At 50.2% G+C, this 21426-nt stretch overlaps 1 protein-coding gene across 3 annotated transcripts; it reads right to left on the bottom strand.

Annotated features, from left to right (window-relative positions):
- Positions 1-9063: 9063 nt before the first annotated feature.
- Positions 9064-19547, bottom strand: Grm2 (glutamate metabotropic receptor 2). 3 transcript variants are annotated; one of them, XM_041677557.1, is made up of 7 exons: positions 19265-19321; positions 17105-17690; positions 14039-14876; positions 12448-12569; positions 11494-11613; positions 9825-10005; positions 9064-9619 (listed from the first exon to the last, which is right to left on the bottom strand). In XM_041677557.1, exons 2-7 carry the CDS (start codon positions 17552-17554, stop codon positions 9546-9548), a joined length of 1785 nt encoding a protein of 594 aa, XP_041533491.1. In that variant the 5' UTR covers positions 17555-17690; positions 19265-19321; the 3' UTR covers positions 9064-9545. The 3 variants fall into 3 exon arrangements, with proteins under 3 accessions (XP_041533491.1, XP_041533490.1, XP_041533489.1); XM_041677556.1 differs by lacking the exon at positions 19265-19321 and adding an exon at positions 19483-19547 and having other exon boundaries at positions 11494-12569; XM_041677555.1 differs by having other exon boundaries at positions 11494-12569.
- Between the last annotated feature and the right edge of the window lie 1879 nt (positions 19548-21426).

The following is a 21426-nucleotide window of genomic DNA, read 5'->3' as shown; positions in this document are numbered from 1 at the left end:
AACAGTCCTGATTGTCCTGGAACTAGCTCTTGTAGACCAGGCTAGCCTTGAACTCCGCCTGCCTCTGCCTCCCAATGCGGGATTAAAGGCGTGTGCCACCACCACCGGCTAAGAAAGTAAGTTCTTTTAACTACTGAGTCACCTCTCCAACTCCTAGGAGTAATTTGGTTCTTAATTTTATGCATATGTGTGTTTTGCATGCATGTAGGTCTTAATTCAGAGGCTAGAAGAGGGCATCAGATTCTCTGAAAATGGAGTTACAGATGTTGTGAGCTGCCATGTGGGGGCTGGAAATTAAATCCAGGTCCTCTGGAAGAGCAACTGGGGCTCTTAAACACTGAGCCAACTTTCCAGCCTCTTTAGGAGCAATTTTAATCAAAGAGATGGAAGACTAATACATTGAAAACCATAAAACATTGATCAAAGAGATTTTTTGACAGACAGGGAAAGATAACCCAACCCATGTTCAATAAATCAGAAGAATTCTTATTGAAATAGCCTTCTGACCCGAAGTAACCCACAGATACAATGCTAATCCCTACCCAAGTTCCGCTGGCAGTTCCCACAGACACCAGGAGAGAAACAATTCTAAAATTCACATGAAACTACAAAAGACCCTGAACTCCCAAAGTTATCTTGATCAAAAAGAACAAAGCTGAAAACATCACAGTATCTGAATTTAAACATCTTTAAGAAGATAGAAATCAACACAGAGCAGTACCAGCATAAAACACACAATCGAACAGAATAGAAGGCTCAAAAATAAATTTGCATAGCAACAAAGCAAATGACCTGATTTATTTATCTTAATTTTTAAAATTTATTTGGAGTGTGTGTATGCATGTGTGTGTGCATATGTGTGTGTGCATGCGTGTGTATGTGAGCATGCACATGCGTGTGATACATGCATATGTAATGCCCATGTGGCTATGTGCAAGCTGGAGGTTGACATCATCTGCCTGTTCCTCTCCAACCTGTTTCCTGAGACAGCGTCTCTCACTGAACTTAGAAGTCATCTATCTATTCACAGAGACCAGCTGGCCAGCAAGCACCAAGGTCCCCTGTCTCTGACTTCCCAGCACTGGGAGTACAAGTGTGCACTAACATGCCTAGCTATTTACATGGGTGCTGGAATCTTAACTCAGTGATTGTACAGCAATCACTTTACCAACTGAACCAACGCTCCACCCTCAAATAACTTGATTCTTAAAACGAGCAAAGGACATGGTAGGCATTTCTCAGACAATACTGTATAGAGTACTGAACTTCACTCATCGTCAAGGAAATGTAAATGAAAACCAGAGTTACCACCTTACACATGCTAGGACGGCACAGAAAAAGGTAAGAAGTGTTGGTAAGGGGGTGGGGAATAGAGATTCCTCATACCCTGTCGGTAGGGATGTGAAACAGTACAGCTGCTGTGGGAAACAGTATGAGGCTCCCCCAAAACTAAACACATATGATTCGGCAACCCAACATCTCTGTGTATACCGAGGGAAAATAAAATTAGTACACTGAAGAGATATCAAAAGGCCAGGAATGGTGGCAACACCTATGATTCCAGCACTTGGAGGCTGGGACAGGAAGATTGTGAGTTTTAGGCCAGGTTAGGCGCTATAGTGTGACCCTGCCACAGTGGTGCACGCCTCGATCCCAGCACCTGGGAAGCTGGGGCAGGTGGGTCTCTGTGATTCCAAGGTCAACCTGGTTCACTAGTGAGTCACAGGGCAGTCAGAGCTGTTACACAGAAACCCTGCTTGGAAAAAACCTAAACAAACAAAGAATAAGAGAGGGGAGGGGAAGAGGAAGCTGCCTCCTGTTCATTGGAGCGTTATTTACAAGATCCGAGTGGACCTAACAAAGAATGAATAAGGATGTGCTTTTCCAATGAGATGTTTACACACAATAGAGTGTTATTCAGCCATAGACCTGAATGAAATTCTGTTGTTTGTCACAATGGAGATTCGTCTAGAGTACATCTAAATGTAACACACCAGTCAGACAAAGAGGACTATGGCATGATCTCATCTGTAAACTGAATCTAAAACAGCCAAAATAAATAGGAGCAGAGCCAGGCATAGCGGTACAAGCCTGCAAGCCTAGCACGCGGGAGGTGGAGCAGGAGGATGCAGGGTTTAAGGTCAATCTTGGCTATTCAGCAAATTGAGGCCAGCTTGGGCTACATGAGATCCAGTCTCAAAAGCAAAACTAAGCAAAGCAAAATGAAATAAAAAGCCAAAAAAAAACAAAAACAAAAACAAAAAAACCCTCCAAAAAGCAGAGAGTAAAATGGTGACAGCCAGGTTGGGAGTAAAGGATGAGAAACTGTTTAACGTGTAAGCAGCTTCAGTTTGAGCGTGCAGGGGTTGGGTGTCTGTTCAAAGGCATGTTGATTATAGCTAATAATAATACACCATTTCCTCAAAGATTGCCGAGAGATCTCCCAAACCTCAGATGTCGGAGGGTGACTATGCAGTCTGATGGAACACTGTTGAAGTGGTCATTCTTTGTCATTTATAATTTACCACAATCTCAAAGTCAACTGTGCACTAATTCACTGGAAAACAGCTGGAAAAATGAACCGGTACTTAGAAAAATCTTTTCCGGTCACATAAAAAAAATAAGACACCCAAGGATAAACTCAAAGTGATGACTGTAAAACGGCTACACTGGAAACTAGAAAACAGCATTGGAATTAAGGCAGAAATAAAGGAGAAGGGACGCCAGGTCTGTGAACTGAATGACAATGTCGCTGAGAGTCCAATTATCTATAAATTCAGTTTACCCCAAAGCTGGCAGGGCTGGTACCAAAGTTTATGTGGAAATGTGAAGGACCTGGATAGATCAAGGCAGTCCTGGGTAGAACAGAGCAGAAGGCCAACGAGGCTGAGCCTCCCTCATCTGAAGACTTCTCTACAGCCGGAGGAATTAGATAGGTAGTGTTTGCTGGGATAGACGTAGCTCGCTGAGACACAGTAGCCCTCAGAGACGGAGATGCCTGCCCTCAGTCTGCAAACAATGAAACAACTGAATATTTGGGCTGTGGAGATTCACATTGACTCTTAACCACACCAAGAAATTAATTCAGGAAAGACCAAAGACATGAGGGGAAATGATAGTTCTCTCCAGTCTCTGCAGGAAACCAGAAAAGAGGTGGCAGTGTGAAGATGGGAGCCCAGCCTGCCTCATCCTGTTGTTGTCTACGGCAGCACTGCCAAAATGACAAGGCCAACAGCCCCAGCCTGGTGTCCTGCGTGTGGACCTGAGAGGATCAGCAGATCCCAGCATGCCCCTGGAGGGGAGTGATGCCCTTAAGACTGCAAGAAGGCTGGCAGAGGGTCAGACTCTGGAGACCAAAGGAATGTTTACCTTCAAATGTCACAGCAGCTCTTTCTTAAGCTCAGAGGGCTCATTCTGGGAGGAAAAACATCTTTGTGGTGGAGAAATGTATGTGAAATTCAAGAATTCCTTCCAATTTTACTTTGGATTCATTTTCTTCAATTAGAGACAAGTAAAATTAAATCCACTAAAAAATAGACATATGGCATGATCCCATTTTATGAAAGTATTTCCATCTCTCCTATCTGTAAAAATGCATAGAAATATGTCTGTACCAGAAATGTTAATGACGGTTATATTTGAATCATGAAACTTGAAGTAATACTTTTTCTTTTTTATACTTTTATGCAATGCTTAAACTGTTTACATGGAGCATATACTGGAAAAAAATAGTTTTTCTTGAAAAAAATGAAAAGAAAAAAGGCAACCCTAGGCAGGAATGGTGAAGCATTCTTTATTCTCAGCTCTCAGCACTCAGGAGACAGGGGCAATCAAATCTCTGAGTTCAAGGCTAGCCTGGCCTACAGTGAATTCTAGGACAGCCAGGGCTACATAGTGAGATGCCACCTCGATCATCACCATCACCCCCATCATCACAATCAATCACCATTACCCTCACTGTTATCACCCCCATCATCACAATCAATCACCATTACCCTCACTGTTATCACCCCATCATCACAATCAATCACCATTACCCTCAGTGTTATCACCCCCACCATCACAATCACCATTACCCTCACTGTTATCACCCCATCATCACAATCAATCACCATTACCATTACCCTCATCGCTATCATCACCTCATTCCCATCATCATCACCATCTGTCTTGGGTGAGATTTTATTGCTGTGAAAAGACACCATGACTACAGCAACTCTTACAAAGAACACATTTAATTGGGGTGGCTTGCTTACAATTTCAGAGGTTCAGTCCATTATCGTCATGATGGGAGCATGGTGGCATGCCAGCAGACATGGTGCTGGAGGAATAGCTGAGAACCCTACATCTTGCAGGCAACAGGAAGTCAACTGGCATTCACACAGAGGGAAGCCTGAGCAAAAGAAACCTCAAAGCCCGCCCCCACAGTGACACACTTCCTCCATCAAGGCCCTACCTCCTAAGAGTGCCACTCCCTTTGGGGGCCATTTTCTTTCAAACCACCATACCATCCCATCAACACAATCACCATATCCATCATCACCATTTCTATAATCATCATCATCATCACCATCATCATCATTATCATCCAACCATCATCTCCATCATCACCATCCCCATAATCATCATCATCACCATCATCCAATTATCATCTCCATCTCACCATCCCTATAATCATCATCATCACCACCATCATCATTATCATCCAATCATCAACTCCATCATCACCATCATCACCATTGTCCAATCATCATCTCCATCATCCCCATCCCCATCATCATCATCCAATCACAATCATCACCATTATCATCATCCAATCATCATCTCCATCATTACCATCATCCCTATCATCACAATCTCCATCCCCATCACCACCATCACCACCGTCCCTATCATCACCATTACCACCATGACCATCATCACCATCACCACCATCACTATCATTCCTATCACAATCATCATCATCACCATCATCACCACCATCCCCATCATTTCTATCATCACCACCACCAGCCCCACACCCCTACTACTACCACCATCATCATCACCATCATCATCATCATCACCACCACCACCACCAACAGCAACCATCAGTCCTGACATCTTGGTAAGAGCGCTCAGGGTTTCATTTCCATTTTATTCCTCTAACTTTCACACTTTTCCCATTTCCTCCCTGTCTCCTGGCCCAGTGTCCCCAGAGCTAGCCTCTCTCTGAGAGACTTCACCTTGTCATGATTAACTGGGGTTTTTCTTTTCTCTGTTGAGACTCAGGGCAGAGACATTTTTCAGAGGGTATTGAGACCCTCGGCAAAACCTCCTTTCCCTTCCCTCCTGTGAGCTTTACAGGAGCAGGAGAGGCAGGACCGATTAGTTGGAATGGGACAGCATGGGGAAGGTGAGTGCCCCTGAGTGCTACTCAGGGGAATGTTCTCTCCCTGGGATGCTGAGGGATGGGAGTTTGGATTCTATCCGACTCATTCATTTTGTCACTGCACCTTTGCTCAGTGTACCGCCACCTGCCCGCCTTCTTGGATAGTTACTGCCTCCATGGTCTGCTCCTTGACAGGATCAACTGTGGGGAAGCAACCATCATCAAAACTGCCCTTGTGATGGGACCATCCCCCTACTCTGCCATGCCAGGTCTTGGGGACTCGAGATGTGTGAGTCACCCTCCCACAAGTTCCATAACTTAGGGAAGGGTAAGATACAGGTCCACAAGACAGAATGAAGGGCTTCCCCGCTGTCTTCACAGGGCCAATGCAAGGGACCGGTACAGGACAGAAGTGGAGCTGGGGAGGTCTTTGAACAAAGCCATCACTGAAATGCCCACACCACTGTGAGAACGCTGGTTCTTCAAGCAAAGTGTGTGGGGTGACAGTCAGATGGTCAGTTTACCATGTTGGACATTTCCAGGGATGAATCACGAATGTTTGGGATGTCTGGTCCTCAGGCCTCAGAATGAGCAGGCTGCTTTGAGGACTCCATGCTTAACAGAAACAAACCCAGCAGGGACTCTATGCTCTTGTCCCTTTTCAAGAAGAGGTGTCAAGACTCTGTGGGATGTGGGATATGGCATGTGGCATTGGAATGAAGAATAAAAGAGATAAACCCAGGACACTAAGGACTGAAGTGGGCCTTGGGATGAGATGACATGGCCTGATCTTCATAATTTGTGGTAAGAACTGAGAGCTGACTAAACACCAAGACTCACTGCTCATGGGACTGGAGAGATAGTTCAGCCAGTGACATGGTTGTGGTGCAATCATGAAGTCCTGTGTTCAATCCCTAGTCCAGGCGAAAAGCCAGGTGTGGTGGTAGCTCTTGAAATCCCAGGAGCGGGGAAGCAGAGGCAGGCAGGTCCTGGGACTCACTAGCCCATAATCAGTGATTTTCGGGTTAAACTGTTTGCAACTGTTCCCGCAAACAAGATGAACATCTCCTGAGGAATGACACCTGAAGTGACCTATGGCCTGGTCGTGCACACGCACACACAGGTTCACTGCCATGACACTACAGTGTGGGGAGGGGTGGCCACAGACTATAATCATGAAGCTTGTACCCACAGGGCAGTGGAGGGAAGAGGGTGTACTGGACACATGAAATAACTGGGCCTTAGGAATTCACCACCCATTTCTTGTGTTTCTCTCCAGATTCCTAGACACCAGGCTCTTTTTCCCTTAGATGGTGGCATGGGGTTCTCCAGATACCCTTTGTAAATGTGTGACGTGACTAATATATAGCAATACTAATTACTTTTATACTGATATATACAGACACACAGTGCGTGCAGTGCACAAACAGCATGTACACACACAACCACACACACACACAAACACACACACACACACACACACACACACACACACACTACCTGCTTATTTTAAAAGGAAAATCCCTGAGAGATACAAACAAGGGAACTCTCAGCTTTCCCAAGGGTTCAGAGCGAAATCAAATGCCCTCTGGATGGAGGATGAACGAAAGAATCAGAAAAAAACATAAACAACATATTAGAAACAGGGATGGCTGCTCCAGGCACCCTAGTGCCCTGTCTCTGGGAACAAGCCTGTGTTCTCTGGGTCCAGGGAGCCAGCACCTCTACTCCAGCTATTCGGATGGTCTTGGCAATATGAGCTGATGAAAATACAAGAGGCCCAGGTTAAATGAGAAAAGTTATTATTTTTGCTAAGAAACAAGGACTTTTAGTATAGGTAATTCCCAAATACTGTGTGGGACATTTATCTGTAAAAAAAAAAAAAGTTGTTTTCTGTGTACGACTTCTGCAGCTAACTGCGTATCCCATTTTCTCTTATCCTTCCACCCCACGTGTTGGCTGAGGAGATGCAATCCCGAGGTTTTCTTCTTACATTTTTTCTCCCACTTTTTAAAATTGTTAACCCAAATTTCCAGAAACTTGCTAGCTCACTGATGCAAATTAGTTCACTTGAAAATAAATGTCTGGGCCTGGAGGGATGGCTCAGCCGTTAAAGGCTAGGCTCACAACCAAAAATATAAGAGTTCGGTTCCCAGCATCCACGGCTGTCCCTCCAGGTACCTAAGGGTTTGGAAAAAGAGAAAATGTCTCTGGGTGGTTTTCTCTCACAGGATTTTGTCCCTTTGAGCTCCAGAAGCCCTGACTGGAGTAGCCATGTTCTTCCAGCTCGGTGCTCACCACCCTGTAGGCCATGAGGAACTGCTGAGACCTGCCCTGGGAGCTGAGGGTAAGGGTGAGCCTTGGAGCCCTCCACTGGTGAGTTTCAGAGGGCAAACATGGTAGATGCCTGAAGCATGCCAGGATCAGCCACCAACCTTTCAGGCCAGAAGCCCTCCAGAGACTGGCATGGACTTCTTTTACCTGACCCATCTACAGACGGCCTCTCCAGGCCCAGTGTCTGTACCCCACTGCTTCTCCCTCTCTGCGAGCCCCTCTCTGGCTCTTCATGTGCCTGTAAACAAGGAAGATTCAGTCCCATGCCTGTTATTGGTACCTTTTGCACCAAACACTCACCCTAGCTCTGCCCTCTCCAAATTCTAGTCATGAAAAGTCCACTGTCAGGGCTGGAGAGATGGCTCAGCGGTTAAGAGCATTGCCTGCTCTTCCAAAGGTCCTGAGTTCAATTCCCAGCAACCACATGGTGGCTCACAACCATCTGTAATGAGGTCTGGTGTCCTCTTATAGCCTGCAGGCATACACACAGACAGAATATTGTATACATAATAAATAAAAAATATTTAGAAAAAAGAAAGAAAAGTCCACTGTCAGTGTCCCACTTCCCACAGTCTCCGCTAGGCTGGGTCTCAGAGGAAAACTATCTCCTAGAGAGCCAGGTAACTCCAGAGGGTGCTTCCCAGTCTCCAATGGCCCCTTTAAGGAAGGAAGGACAGTTGACTCTTTTCAGCCTCCACATCAAGCAGCGCTGGGTCTGCCTTGGTGGCTGCCAGACCCTAGCACTGGGCACAGCTCAGAGCCAACACTCTCTAGCAGAATGAATACTGGAAGGCTGAGGAGGGAGTCCCCAAGTCAGGGTTATATTTAAATAAAGAAACAAAGGGGTTTAGTGGGTAAGAGTACTTGGTGTTTTCCAGAGAATCTACGTTCCTGTTACTGCCATCCCCACAGGATCTGATGCCCTCTTCTGGCCTCTGTGGGCACTGCATGCATGTGGTGCAAAAGACCTACATGGACTCCCAGCGCTTGGGAGAATGAGGCAGGTGGATTTCTGTGAATTTCAAAGCTAGCCTAGTCTACATAGTGAGCTCCAGGCCAACCAAGGGCCACATAGAGAGTAGAGAGACTTTGTCTCACCACCCCGAAAACAACAACAAAAAACAAATAAAAAAGAAACCCTATATCCAGACATGGGCTGGAGATGTCGCTCAATTGGTAGCATCCTACCTTGTCTAGCATACACAAAAGCCCTGCATAAGAACCAGGCATGGTGATGCACGCCTGTAACCTCAGGCCTTGGCAGGTTAGAAGTTTAATGTCATCCTCAGCTCCACAGAAAGTTTGAGGTTAGCTTGGTATACATGAGACCCTGTCTATGAAACTTTTAAAAAAATGTTTAAATAAAGACACTTTATTTACAGATAATACAAAATAAACCACAGGACAAACTACTGGGTAGGGAGGGGAGGGGATAATCCCCATCATAGCCATCCTCTTTAACCCAGAGTAACTTATAAAAAAATTAAAAAGGCCTGGGCAGGGGCTGGACTGGAAGCACCTTTGCTGATGGGAGTTGGGCCTGCCATCCTCAGCCATGTTGTTCTAGAGCACAGTAGACACTGACTCTCCCCTCAGAGTCCCAGGCCTGGCAAACAGGGGGCATAGCTACATGGACAGTTAGTGGCCAATGCAGAGGCTCCCCAGCTAAGGACCCTGGCTTCTTCCCTACAGGGCTGGGAATCAGTAGGTGGGTAAGTGACTCTGGGGGCAGGCATGGGGTGGGTGTTATTGCAGTGCTCCAGCCAACTTCCTCCTGGCCATGGAAGAGGGTCTACACTGGGTTCGGGAGCAGCCATGTCAGGGCAGGAGTGTGGGATCTTCAAAGCGATGATGTTGTTGAGTCTACCACCTCACGGCCGTTGCAAACGGTGGGAACAAACTGGGATCCAGACCCTGGGGAAAGGTGACCAGAGGTTGGGACTAACCCCAAGAGGCAGCAAGAGAAGTAGGGCTATGGAGATGAACATCCACCATGCCTCTCGCTGGGGTCCAGTGTTGTCTTGAGAGTACCCCACTCGCAGACAAGGGATTTCAGCATGCAGTCCTGGGGAGCTGGGCGGGAAAGGGGACCTAGGAGGGGAGGGTTTAGAATACTAACCTTGACCAAGGTTGGCGCTGGCCCTGGGGGCAGTGCTGCCAAAGCGGCTGGTAGGTGCACGGTGGCTCACCACGTTCTTCTGCGGCTGGAAAAGGATGATATGCAGCTTGGGTGCAAAGAGGCAGCCGAGCACCACAGAGCCACTGAGGCTGACCGACACGCACATGGTAGTGGTCTGTACCTGTGAGGATGAGTGAGAGAACAGGCACTGGTCAAGGAGGGTATTCCAAAGGCCTGGGCCTGGGCCCGTGACCCCTCCCTAGGCAGAGGCAGGGTAGCACAGCAAGCATCACTGAACAGTCCTTTGGCTGAGCACTGAAGAATAACAATCCCAGTGTCAACCCCAATTTTTTGCAAGGCACACCCGAATGCTAGCTGAATTGTGAACATGAAAGGGTGCATATATGCATAGCGGCATATGCATTCAAGGGGTGTATGCATAGGGGTGTGGGCATGTGAGGGGAGGAAAGAGTATATTTGTGTAGAGTCATGCGTATCAGCATGGGTGCATGTGTGTAGTAGCGAGTATGCAGAGGGGTATGAACAAGTGTTTGTGGGAGGGGATGGATGCGTGGACAAGATCTGTGTATGTTCTATGTGTGCCAGGATGTGTGTGTGCACACACTTGTAGATGCATAAGGGAATGTATATGATCTTCATGTATGCAGGCATGTGTGTTTGTGCACAAGCATGTGCATGCATGGTTAATTACTGCGTACCTCCACTGAGTCTTTAGCTGCTTCGGATGGGCATGCAAATGCAAATCATATGCAAATGCAGGCTGAGTCAGAGCAGATTCCCTCCCCAGCCTTGGCCTCCACTACCCAAGCAGGTGGCCCAGCAGGTGGAAGTGGGGCAGCCAAGCCCAGCAATGCTCCCCTCCCCACCCCACCCCCCGCCACCCCCAGCAGCGCACTACCACACCTCTGTTTTGGGAAAAGGGCCCAAGCCAGGGATTGCCAGTTTTCCAGTTCCCTTCATTGTTAAGATCATCAGTTTAGACCCCGCTCTGGACTCCCAAGCTGAGTGACTGGAGCCTGGGACTGACTCCCCGAGTCTCTACTTCATCAGCTAAACAGGAGGAGCTGTGGAGTTTGCTTGAGTCATGAGGATTAACCAAGATAAAACCCTCTTATTATTCGGAGCTCAGCTCATCTGCCACCTCCTCAGAGAGACCTTCCCAGGCCATCTCATCTGAAGGAGCTGTTGCCTGTTGGAGTGGAGGACACCCCTTGAGACTCTCTGCCAGTTGGAACCATTTGCTTGAAAGCCACCAACTGGAGAACAGTTGTCAACTCATTTGGTTTTTCTTTGCCCTCCCCCAGCAGCTCTTCCACTCCCTTTGCTTTTGTTTATGTGTTGACCCCTCCTCTATCTCCAAATGACCCTTCCCTGGAACAAGGCAGAGCCTGCACTCTCTGGAACATTGCTCTGCAACCCTAGCTCCTGCCAAGTTTGGGGATGGCACCGGAGTCCTGACACCTGACTGCCCCGCCCCCAAATTCCCATCTTCCTGGACATTTCTCCAAGCTTTCTTTTTCCCTTACACCTCTTATCAGGGTCCATTTGACTTCTTGAAACTTTAGAGTTAACAGCAGATAAAATGAGACAGCAGGAAAGAGTGGGTTCAGTGTTCCACCCCCTCCAACTTTTGCAACAGACGGCTTACCCGATAATCACTGGAGGTGACATAGAAGATAGGAAGGAAAGCCAGCCAGATGATGCAGGTGGTGTACATGGTGAAGCCAATGAACTTGGCTTCATTGAAGTTCTCCGGGCACTTTCGGGTCTTGAAGGCATAGAGCGTGCAGAGAGCAATGAGGAGCACATTGTAAGCCAGTGAGCCGAGCATGCTGGCGTCACGGTGGTTACAGCGCAACGTCACTACCTCCCGCCGTTCAGGGGCTGTCTCCTTGCCTATGCCTGGTGCCTCCACCACCAGCCAGGCAGCAACAATGAGCAGCTGGCCCGAGATAAGTGCCAGGCAGATGGCCACCTGTGAGGCAGGACTGATGAAGCGTGGCCGCTGGGCACCTTCCCGGGCCCCGCCAAAGATTCGAGCAATGCGATTGGTCTTAGTGAGGAGGGCTGAGTAGCAGACAGAGAAGGCAGTGCCCAGACCGAGGCGTCGTAAGGTACACACTGCCGTGGAAGGCTTGGCAATAAAGATGAAGGTCATACAGTAGCAGAGGAAGACGCCTCCCAGCAGAATGTAGCAAAGCTCTCGACCAGAGGCCTTAACTACGGGCGTAGCATTATGCCTTATGAAGACACCCAACACAAAGAGGGTGGCCAGGGCACCCAGGCAGGCAATGGTGACAGGTCCCACTGCCCAGGCATCACCCCAGCGGATATACTCCTGGGGCAGCTCAAAGCAGCCAGTCAGACTGGCATTAGGCCAGTAGCCCAGACCACAGTCAGCACAGGTGAACTCGTCCAGCCGGTACTCATAGGGCTGGCAAGGGATGCAGAGCCAGCAGCAGACCTCACCCGGCTGCACACTCTTCACCTCATTCTGAAGGCAGGGCTCACTACAGCGAGAAGCAGGAAGGGGGCCAGCTGATGGGGAGGCCCATGGGATGAGGCTAGTGTCCAGGCTCAGACCTTCTGCCCAGTAGCCTACCTTCTGGTAGCGATAGCGCCCACTGCCTGCCCGCAGATAGGTGAAGATGTTATAGCGGCCGATACCATCACCAAAGCGGTCAAAGCGGACCTCGTTGTCAGTATCTGCTGGGCGGAAGGGGGCTGGGATGGAGGAGAGAAGAGGTTAGATTGGTGAGTTATTCTGATGTGATCTTAACCTTCACTCTAAGGTATAGCCTTAACCCCAGAGGCTACCTTTTCCAACACTGAAGCCCACTTTAATTCCAGCTACTTTCCTAAGACAGTTTATAACAAGCTACGACCCTAGACTCCAGCAACAAATCTCAGCTCTCAGCACCCTAAACCCTAGATGGGCTTGTACCAATCCTATTAGGACTTGCCAAACCCAATCTTAGATTTTACTCTTCAAATTCTAACTCTATCATAACACACAACATAGCTCTTTCACAGAAACTTAACGGAGATCCCAGTGCTAAGCCAGGTCTCTATCTGCAACACCCATTCCAGCCCCAGTCAATCCTAACTGGTCCATGACAAACAGAATCCCAACTTCAGTAGCCACCTGAAAGCAGAGCCTTGCACAGGATGGATACTGCCATCTCTATCTCCTGGTAACCTCCTGCTGGTTATTTGGAAATTCTATGCCATTTCAGATAAGGGATCAGAACTCTCAGACTTTGGTATCCACGGAGGTGCTAGCAGCAGCCTTTACACCACCAGGATGCTGAAGGCAACTGTCCGCTTGGTTTAGGTCTGGACCAGACTATGCTCTGTTTCTCCTGGCAGCGTCTCTCGCTGCACCCTCAAAACTTTCTCCTGGAGCCAAGCACAGTGATTCCGAGGCTCTCGCTCGTCTCAAAACTGCTACTTTAGCATTTTCTTTGAGAACACTCTGGTAGAAAAATCAACATGAGGATGGCTGTGCTGGTGCACACCTATAATTCTCGCACTTGGGAGGCTGAGGGAGGAGAACTGCCATGAGTTTGAAGCTATCCTGGGCTACACAGTGAGTTTGAGGCAAGGCTAGGCTATATAGCATGACCTATAGGTTTACAAAACCCATCAAGATTAATAATAGGGGGGCCAGAGAGATGGCTCAGTGGTCAAGAGCACTGGCTGTTCTCCCAGAGGATCCAAGTTCAATTCTCAGCACCCACATGGCAGCTCACAACTGTCCAGTTCCAGGGAATCTGACACCTTCATACCAAATGCACATAAAATAAAGTTAAATAAATATTTAAGAAAAAGATTAATAATAGAGGTTTCACTAAATAGGATGCCTTCCTGTAGTTCACCCCCAACCTACCCTGATTTGGACTCTCACTCTGCCTGAGGATTAACTGGGTTCCCCGGCCAGATAGAGAGCCAGGAGCTAGAGGTAATGTCTAAGCAGTAGGCAGGGATCCTAGAGTGAGAACCAGCCCAAATTCCACTTTCTGGACAATTCTCAAAAACTGGAACCCCAGCCTTGATTCTAGCTGGTGTCTTCTGGTTATGGCCCCTTTGTCCTCCCTTCTATGACTATGTCCTTGTGTTACATACTACGTCTCCTTAACAAGAAATGGAACCTGAAGGCCAGCAGGTAAACAGACACCGGCCAGAGCTTTTACCATCGAACTTAACATTGAGCACGTAGTCTTTGTAGAGGCGGCGCCCGTTGACAGGTCTCATGGCATCGCAGAGGTGGGTGGTGTTGGGACAGAGAGCACGGTGCATGTTATGCAGAGCGTGGGCCATGGCATACACTGCGTTGACCACAAACATGATCTTAGACTCCTGTTCGAAGGGCACAGCCCGCAGCGAGTGAGCTGCACAGTCTCGCTGCCGGAAGCTGCACTGGAACCTCTCTTCCCAGAACTCACGGAACCAGGGGTTCCGACTGTTGTTCCAGGGATCCAAGCTCTGGAAGTAGGAGGCAAAGTCACTGATGGGATAGGAGGCCAGCTCGATGGTGATGGCCCCCTCCGCAGCCCCTTCACTTCCTGCTACCACACTTTCCAGGGCCCCCCAGCCATCGCTGGCTACCCAGGTGAAGCTGGCGTTGAGGCGCTGGGTAGCTGCGAGTAGCTCACGGGCATCCTCGGACCGGGTGAAGAGCACGGCGACCCGGGCGCTGGGTTTCTGCAGCAGGGCTCGCACCACGCCCTCGAAGGCTGCCCGGCTCATGGCCCGGCCCACCTTCTCCGAAGTGGCCACGCAGATGTTTCGTGCCCGAGCCTCGAGCTCAAAGGCCTCAATGCCGGTCTCACCGTAGTCACCCTCAGATGCCACGGTCGACACGTACGTCCAGTTGAAGAAACGGAGAATCTCAGCCATGGCCTTGGCTTGGAAGAAGTCCGGGGGTACAGTGCGAGCGAAGTAGTCGTAACGGGACTTGTCGCTCAGCTTGGCACTAGTGGAGGCATAGCTGATCTGTGGGATCTGAAACAGCCGCAGGAGATTGGCCACCTGGGCAAAGGTGGAGAGGGTAAAGGTCAGAGACCAGTCTAAACAAGCACTGGAACCAGTCCCCATACCTATGGGATTCCACAGGTCACCACTGAGGACACCTAGCTATGAGTCCGAATTTGCTATGTCTTCTGCCTAGGGACTGAAGATTTCTCTTCTCCCCAAAGGACTGAGAGGGAGAACACTCAGGGCCACAAGCTGCACTCGACCGAGGAAGGCCTGGAGCAGGGAGAGGCTAGCACTCAGCAATACCAGCATAGAGAGACAGTGGGTGGCATCTGGGACATTCAGAGATGCCAGTCTCTCTCACTGTCTGGTGCAGGTAGCCCTTCTTAAGTGCCAGTTCTCATGGGAGGCTGGAGAAATGTCACCCCAGGAAGAAAGGCCTAGAGCCAAGGGTCCAAAGCCTGGGAAGCCCAAGTTGGTCTCAGCTGGGTACCTAAGCATGGAATGAACAAGGCTTCCTGCTCTACTACTGACTGCCTGACACCCCGTTTCTTAATCTTTGGTCCCCGTGGCCGCAAGAATGGGGTTCATCTGAGAGCTCAGCAGCTGGTGGATGAATGGAAGTGCAGTACCACAGGAGAGGGTTAGCAGAGCTCAGATACCTCCTCACACACCTTCTCCCTCTGAAAACCCCTCTGAGCTTGGGTTCTCACTGAATCACAAACTGCTGTGCGGGGGCTTCAGCTCCAGCATGTGGAAACTGACAGCGACATGTGCCAGGCAGAGGGGCTGGAAAGAGGGGGAGTCACTAACGGGCCGGCACAACCTAAGGACTAAAGGCTGGGCGGCGCTGACCGGGACAGGAGAAGAAAAGCAGTCTGACTCGGAAAGATGGGCCCTGATAGAGAAAGGTGGCTTAGAACGTCAAGGGGGCAACTGCGCTTCTGCAGACACATGCATGGGGCCCTGGAGAAAACTATGGGAAAGGGGGTTGCCGGCAAACACCCCAGAGGCCTCTGGGACAGCAGATATAGATGCCGGCATGGCCACACTTGTCCGAGCTGCCACTAACACTTCCATTAGCTAGGATTAGTCAAGCAGGTTCCACCAGGTCCTGAAGCTCCTAAATGATCATCCGAGGTCAGGGGTCAAAGGCCCACTTCAATGGCAGAGAGAGACCTCTCCTGAGGAAAGTGACGCCCTCACCAAGGTTCCCAGATAGTCCCCAGCCCTGATTCCAGATCTTCTCTGATCTCTCTGCACTGGACATAGACAGGAAAGGACATGGGCAAGGAGACCCCATCAGGAAGTGGGAAGAGCCCAGCTAGGCCAAAGCAGTCAAGTGAGGCCGTGCATTGGGTCCAGGGAGAACAGGGGAAAGTCGGCTGGATCCATCTACGGCTGCAGCCTAGCAGGGGAACCCTCTGCTGACCCCTTGTGGAAGAACAAGTGGTAGCGGTGGGGTTCCTAACCTCCCTCCCTCAAATTCTGCATCACCTGAAGATCATCAGCCACCCTCTCTATATGCATTCTCACCCAACTGCTCTTCCCCTGGGTCCCCACCTCGTTTCTATGGCTACTCCACGCTTCTATGTTTACCCTGTCAAACCCAGATGGAAATGATCTGACAGACTAGGTTGATAGCCCTGATTTCATACTTCCTTTTTGCTACTCCGTTGATTTATGACCTGCTTTCCCCATGAGCCTGCTTTCTTGCCTATAAAATGGGTTAGTACTGAGAGCAGCTCATATTGACTATGCCCCTATGACCTGCCTGGCCCTATGATACACACTATCATCTTGTGAAATTTCTACTACAAACCTAAAAGTAGAAAGTGTTATTAATCTTATTTTATAAAGAGGAAGCTGAGACATCATAGAAAACAAAAACCTGTCCAGAGCCATGCAATTAGTATGATGGGGAGCAAGGACTCAGTCCTGAGGCTACTTCAGAGGCTGCCTAGAAACCTTTTTGGGATACTTAATATCAGGTGTGTGTGTGTGTGTGTGTGTGTGTGTGTGTGTGTGTCTGTGTGTGTAACAGGATGATTCTGTTTTCTCTCCTTTCCCCCCGAGAGGAGTTTCTCTTACATAGTCTCTAGAACAGACCCTAACATGGCCAGGGAACTTTTTTTTTTTTTGGCCTTTTTTAGGAAACAATTGAAAGAATGATGGTGGTGTCCTTCCAAGGCATTCATCCAGGAAGTCCCTTCTCATCAGGAATGCTGGACCACCCTTTCCAGCCTCCCTTCCTCAAACCCATTTGGGTGATTTCCACATACCTGGATGGAGACATCACTGTAGGAGCCACCAATGACACCGGTGATGGCCGTGGGAGCATCGCTATGGGTGGCATAGGAACCATCGGGACAGATATGGCGTGAGCCGTCAGCACCACGACTGAGTGAGGCCCGCACAAAGTCCAGTGCCTGCTCCAGGGCGTGTGTATCCTTGGAGCAGCTGTCGAGGATGTGTGCACCCAAGCGCACACCAGGCAGCAGGTGGGGGTCGCGGTTGATGTGGTCCAGTGCAAACAGCATGGCCTCCAAGCGCTGTATGCCACGGTGCTCATTGACAGGACCACACTCCTCTGCTGGGCCACCCTTCTGGTGCACTGGGAACAGCCCACCCAGCACTAGGTCCCCCTCCAGGGTCAGCACCTTCTTGGCTGGGCCCTCAGCCACAGCACCCCACAGCAGCAGCAGTGCCAGAAACCCAAGCAGTGATCCCATGGCCCCAAAGGGGATGGTTAGGTCCAGCAGACCAGGGTCTTCAAGGGATCAGGATAAACTCAGCAAAGGCAAAGAGAGGAGGAAACAGAGGCCAGGAAAGGACAGACAGGAAGAGAGATGAGAAGGGGGCCAGCTCCTGCAGAGAGATAGACAGACAAACAGGGAAAAGTAGAACCAGAGAGTGGCTGCTCCCTTTTATTTCCAGCTTTCCCTCTGACTCTGTTCTTCCCCACATCCCCTTCCCAGGTACTCAGGAGTCATGATGAGGGTGATGTCACTAACTATGCTGAGAAGCTCCTGGGCTACCCCCTATGTCTGTCTCTCAGCTTTGCCCTAATCTTGGCTAGAGATGGGCTCCGTGTCCCTACCAAACTCAGAAAAGGGCAGGGAGGGTGGGAGTGGGGGCTCAGGCAGAGGGCAGGGCAACTAGCCATTGCCAAATCCTACACAAACCTAAGGGCCTATGCTAACCTCCTAGGAGACCCATAGAATAGTGGCTGAGGCCATGGCAGCTACACACTCTGGGATCTAGCTCCCATTGCGAGCCTTGGATTTCCAGAGCAGGGGCACTGGAAGACCCACCACAGGAGCGAAGAGTCTCTATGGGATAGTTTTAAGCCCAACAGAAACTGAAGACCCAGTGAACACCCAGGGTGCTAGACTCTGGTTCTTAAAGGGCCAGTCCCCCAAGTCTCCTGAATGAGAAAGAAATGGAGAGACCCTAAGCCCAGAGAGATAGCAAGGTAGAGGGACTGGCCCCAGAGCAGGTACTATGTAATTAAGTCTTAAATCAACAGAGTAAATAGATGTGGACATATATGTGTGTCACAGGTGGGGGACAATTAACCTGGTGAGACCTCTGAACAGGGATGGAGCTGAGCTGTGGATGCCCAAGCCTTACATGGGAAGCCGTTGAAGACTTAGTGTCTCTCTTCGGTCACTTCAAGCCCAGTAGATGTCATTTCTAGCCTTCCCCTCCTCGGCCTTTGACCGACCTTAGAGTTCCCTTCCCATCCTCTTCAGCCTGCACCCTATCACCTGCACCTAGTCATCCACCCTACATTATCCCTGCACAGGCAGGCTCTTAAAATCATGCAGACCGGGAGAGGGACACATCTTTCCTCGGGATTGAAAAGGAAACTACAGCTTAAGGGGACAGCAACTAGTTCCAGGACCCCCGTCCTGGCCACAGAGACTAAGGCTTCTCACTGGGCTAGTCTTCTGTGGGAGCCAGGGCAGGGGAACTCGGAGCTTGTGAGGACCCCAAAGAAGCAGCTTAGCCAGGCAAACAGGAGAGAGAATGAGGGGTAAAGACGAACACAGATGGGGCAGAAACCCAAGGGAGGCCCTGATGGAAGCTGAGCCAGGGAAGGGGGCAGAACCTGGGAGTCCAGCTGAGGGGCAGGAACACAAAAATCTGAGAGGGCAAGCGAACCTGAGAGGCTGAGACAAAGACAGAGAGGCACAGACGGAAAGAAGGACCAGAGGATGCTGGAGCAGGAGGCACTGGGAAGCGCGATGCAGGGCGTGCGTTCTCTTGGGAAGGCGGGGTGCCCAGGACGGTCTTCCCGCTTCCCGGAGCTCCCAGAAAGCGCTGTCTGGACGCCTCGGCCTGGGTACTAAAGAACTCGAGGACCCGCGGGGCCCCGGGTTGTGGGGTCAGGGCTAAAAAAGGTTGACAGTGACCGCGGCACCACAGGCTAACCCTACCTGACGCGCCCAGCTCTGGCGCGGGGCTCCGGTTCCCGCTTGCTGGCTCTCTCGCTGGTTCTGCACTCTCCGCCCGCCCGCCCTGCCGCTTTCAATCGCGGCCTGCCCCGCCCCCGGCCCCGGCCCGCCTCCAGCCCCTCCTCCGTTCCACCGGACTCCTAGTCCCGTCCCCCCCGCCCCCCGCCCCAATTTGACCAGCACCTCCCGCTTTGCAGAACCTCTAGTCTCCGGGGCTCCTAGCCTAGTGCCTCCAGCAGCCTCCAGCAGATCCCGCTCTTGACAGCCTCAGGGCCTAGAGCTGTCCACCGTGTGGTGCTGAATCCCCGGGAGCTCCCACTCTGCGCTGGAGCAGGTGTCTCTCAGCCCCCTCTGGCCCTGACTCTGGCCCTGATTCAGACTGGGACCCGGCAGGAACTAGGTGTGAGGCACTGGCCTGGGAAGGTCACTGAGCTAGCACAGTGAGCACAGTGTTATGGGTTCCTATATGTCACAGAGTAAGAGGTGGACCTTGGGGTTGAGAGCTAACACGGGAGCTTGGGGTACATAGGAGGTAGGTGGGGGTGCTTGGCTGTTTTCCCAACCATTCTCTCCACCCAGGGATGGCAGTTCAGTCTACATGGTAGACAGGCCCCATGTGAGAACTAAGGCCTGAGTCACTAGGAAGAAAAGATTAGGAGGAGGGGAGGTCAGATGATGGGGCCTCCCCTTCCTTCCCATAGATGACCTTTAAAGCTACTGCCCCTCCCCCATGAATCTCTGCTATGTGCAAAAAGGGCATTTATCATAGAGGTGACAGGCCATGGGGACGGAGGGGTTTCAGGGTAAAGGATTGGAATTCCTGAGGGACCTGCTGGGCCTGGGTTAGGGGTCAGAAGGGCAGGGAGTGGGGGTTAGAAGGGGAGGCGACTGAGAAAGGCTTCAAGAATTGGCTGCTGCGTAGGAGCTGGAACCTGAGCAGGAGCCTGAGCAGAGGGAGGACAGCTCTGAGAAGATGCTCTTGACTCTTCCCTCCCACAGCAGGATGGGGAAGGCCACCCCTGAGTAGGGAGTGGTGGATAAGCTCTGTAGTGCCAGGCTGTGCTGAAGGATCTAGAGAGAGAGGTCTATGCTCAGATTTGGCCTCTGAGCTTGTCCTATCTGGCCCTGACATCTATACACCCCAATAAGCACCAGGGCACAATATCCCCACCCAAACCTCCAGCGTTGACCTGTCTTCCACAGGTGTCAGTGGATGCAAGGTCAGCTCGGATAGGTGATAAAATGCCATGTCCAGACCCCTTAGGCATCTCTCCCTACATGAGCATGTGGTGTCTGGGGCAGGGGGGATGACAAAGCTAGGCCTTTTCTCTGGACACAGAAACCAGATGCCCCTTTGCTCTGTAAAGAACACAGCTTTTTAAACAAAACAGACACATCAAACCCAAACAAACAAGCCCAACCACTAATGGGAGACAAGGTGGTAGCGGGATGAGGGTTCAGAGCTGTCAGACTTTCAGATCCTGCTCTGCCACTGGCTGCTCCCATCCTTTGGCTGGCTCAGAACGACTGCTCCCTGGGGTGCGTGAGTGATAGGCCGGGCTCTTGGAGCAGAGGGGCTGACAGCAGGAGGGTGCTGAGGTGAGAAACTGCAGAGAGATCCCAGCCATACTTCCAGCCCACTCACCAAGGCAGCCTCACCGAAGATAAGGGGCTTTCCACACAGATGTTGATGTACACAAAGGCAGCACAAGAAGCCCATCACATGGCCTGCAGCAAGCAAGCTGCAATATCCCACTGCAGCACAGATCACCGATGACACTCAACTGTGTAGCCACCACTCCTGGCTGGGCACACAGGCAAGAACACATTTCACCAGATAGACACAGCTACACTCATGTACACAACTGCACATATAAAAATGTAGCCATAATTATAAATGTGGACAACACCCAAAAATCTGCATCTATACATCCATATACATACAGCTGCACACATAGACTTGGCCACACAGCCACAGCAGTACATACATATGGACACTCAGCCAAACATGCCCACCCCAACACAGCTGCAATCATGGACACAACAAAGCTACACTCATAGCTTCATACATGGAGACACAGTAAAACACACACATTTTATACATGAACGCATAACCACATACACACAGACCTATATACAAAGTC

The sequence above is a fragment of the Microtus oregoni genome, unplaced genomic scaffold (assembly GCF_018167655.1).
Source record: "Microtus oregoni isolate MIOR12 unplaced genomic scaffold, Mior012 000028F_ref0000031, whole genome shotgun sequence".
In the NCBI taxonomy this organism is placed as follows: Eukaryota; Metazoa; Chordata; class Mammalia; order Rodentia; family Cricetidae; genus Microtus; species Microtus oregoni.
The sequence above is the reverse complement of the archived record's forward strand: the minus strand, read 5'-3'. Positions and strand labels throughout refer to the sequence as shown.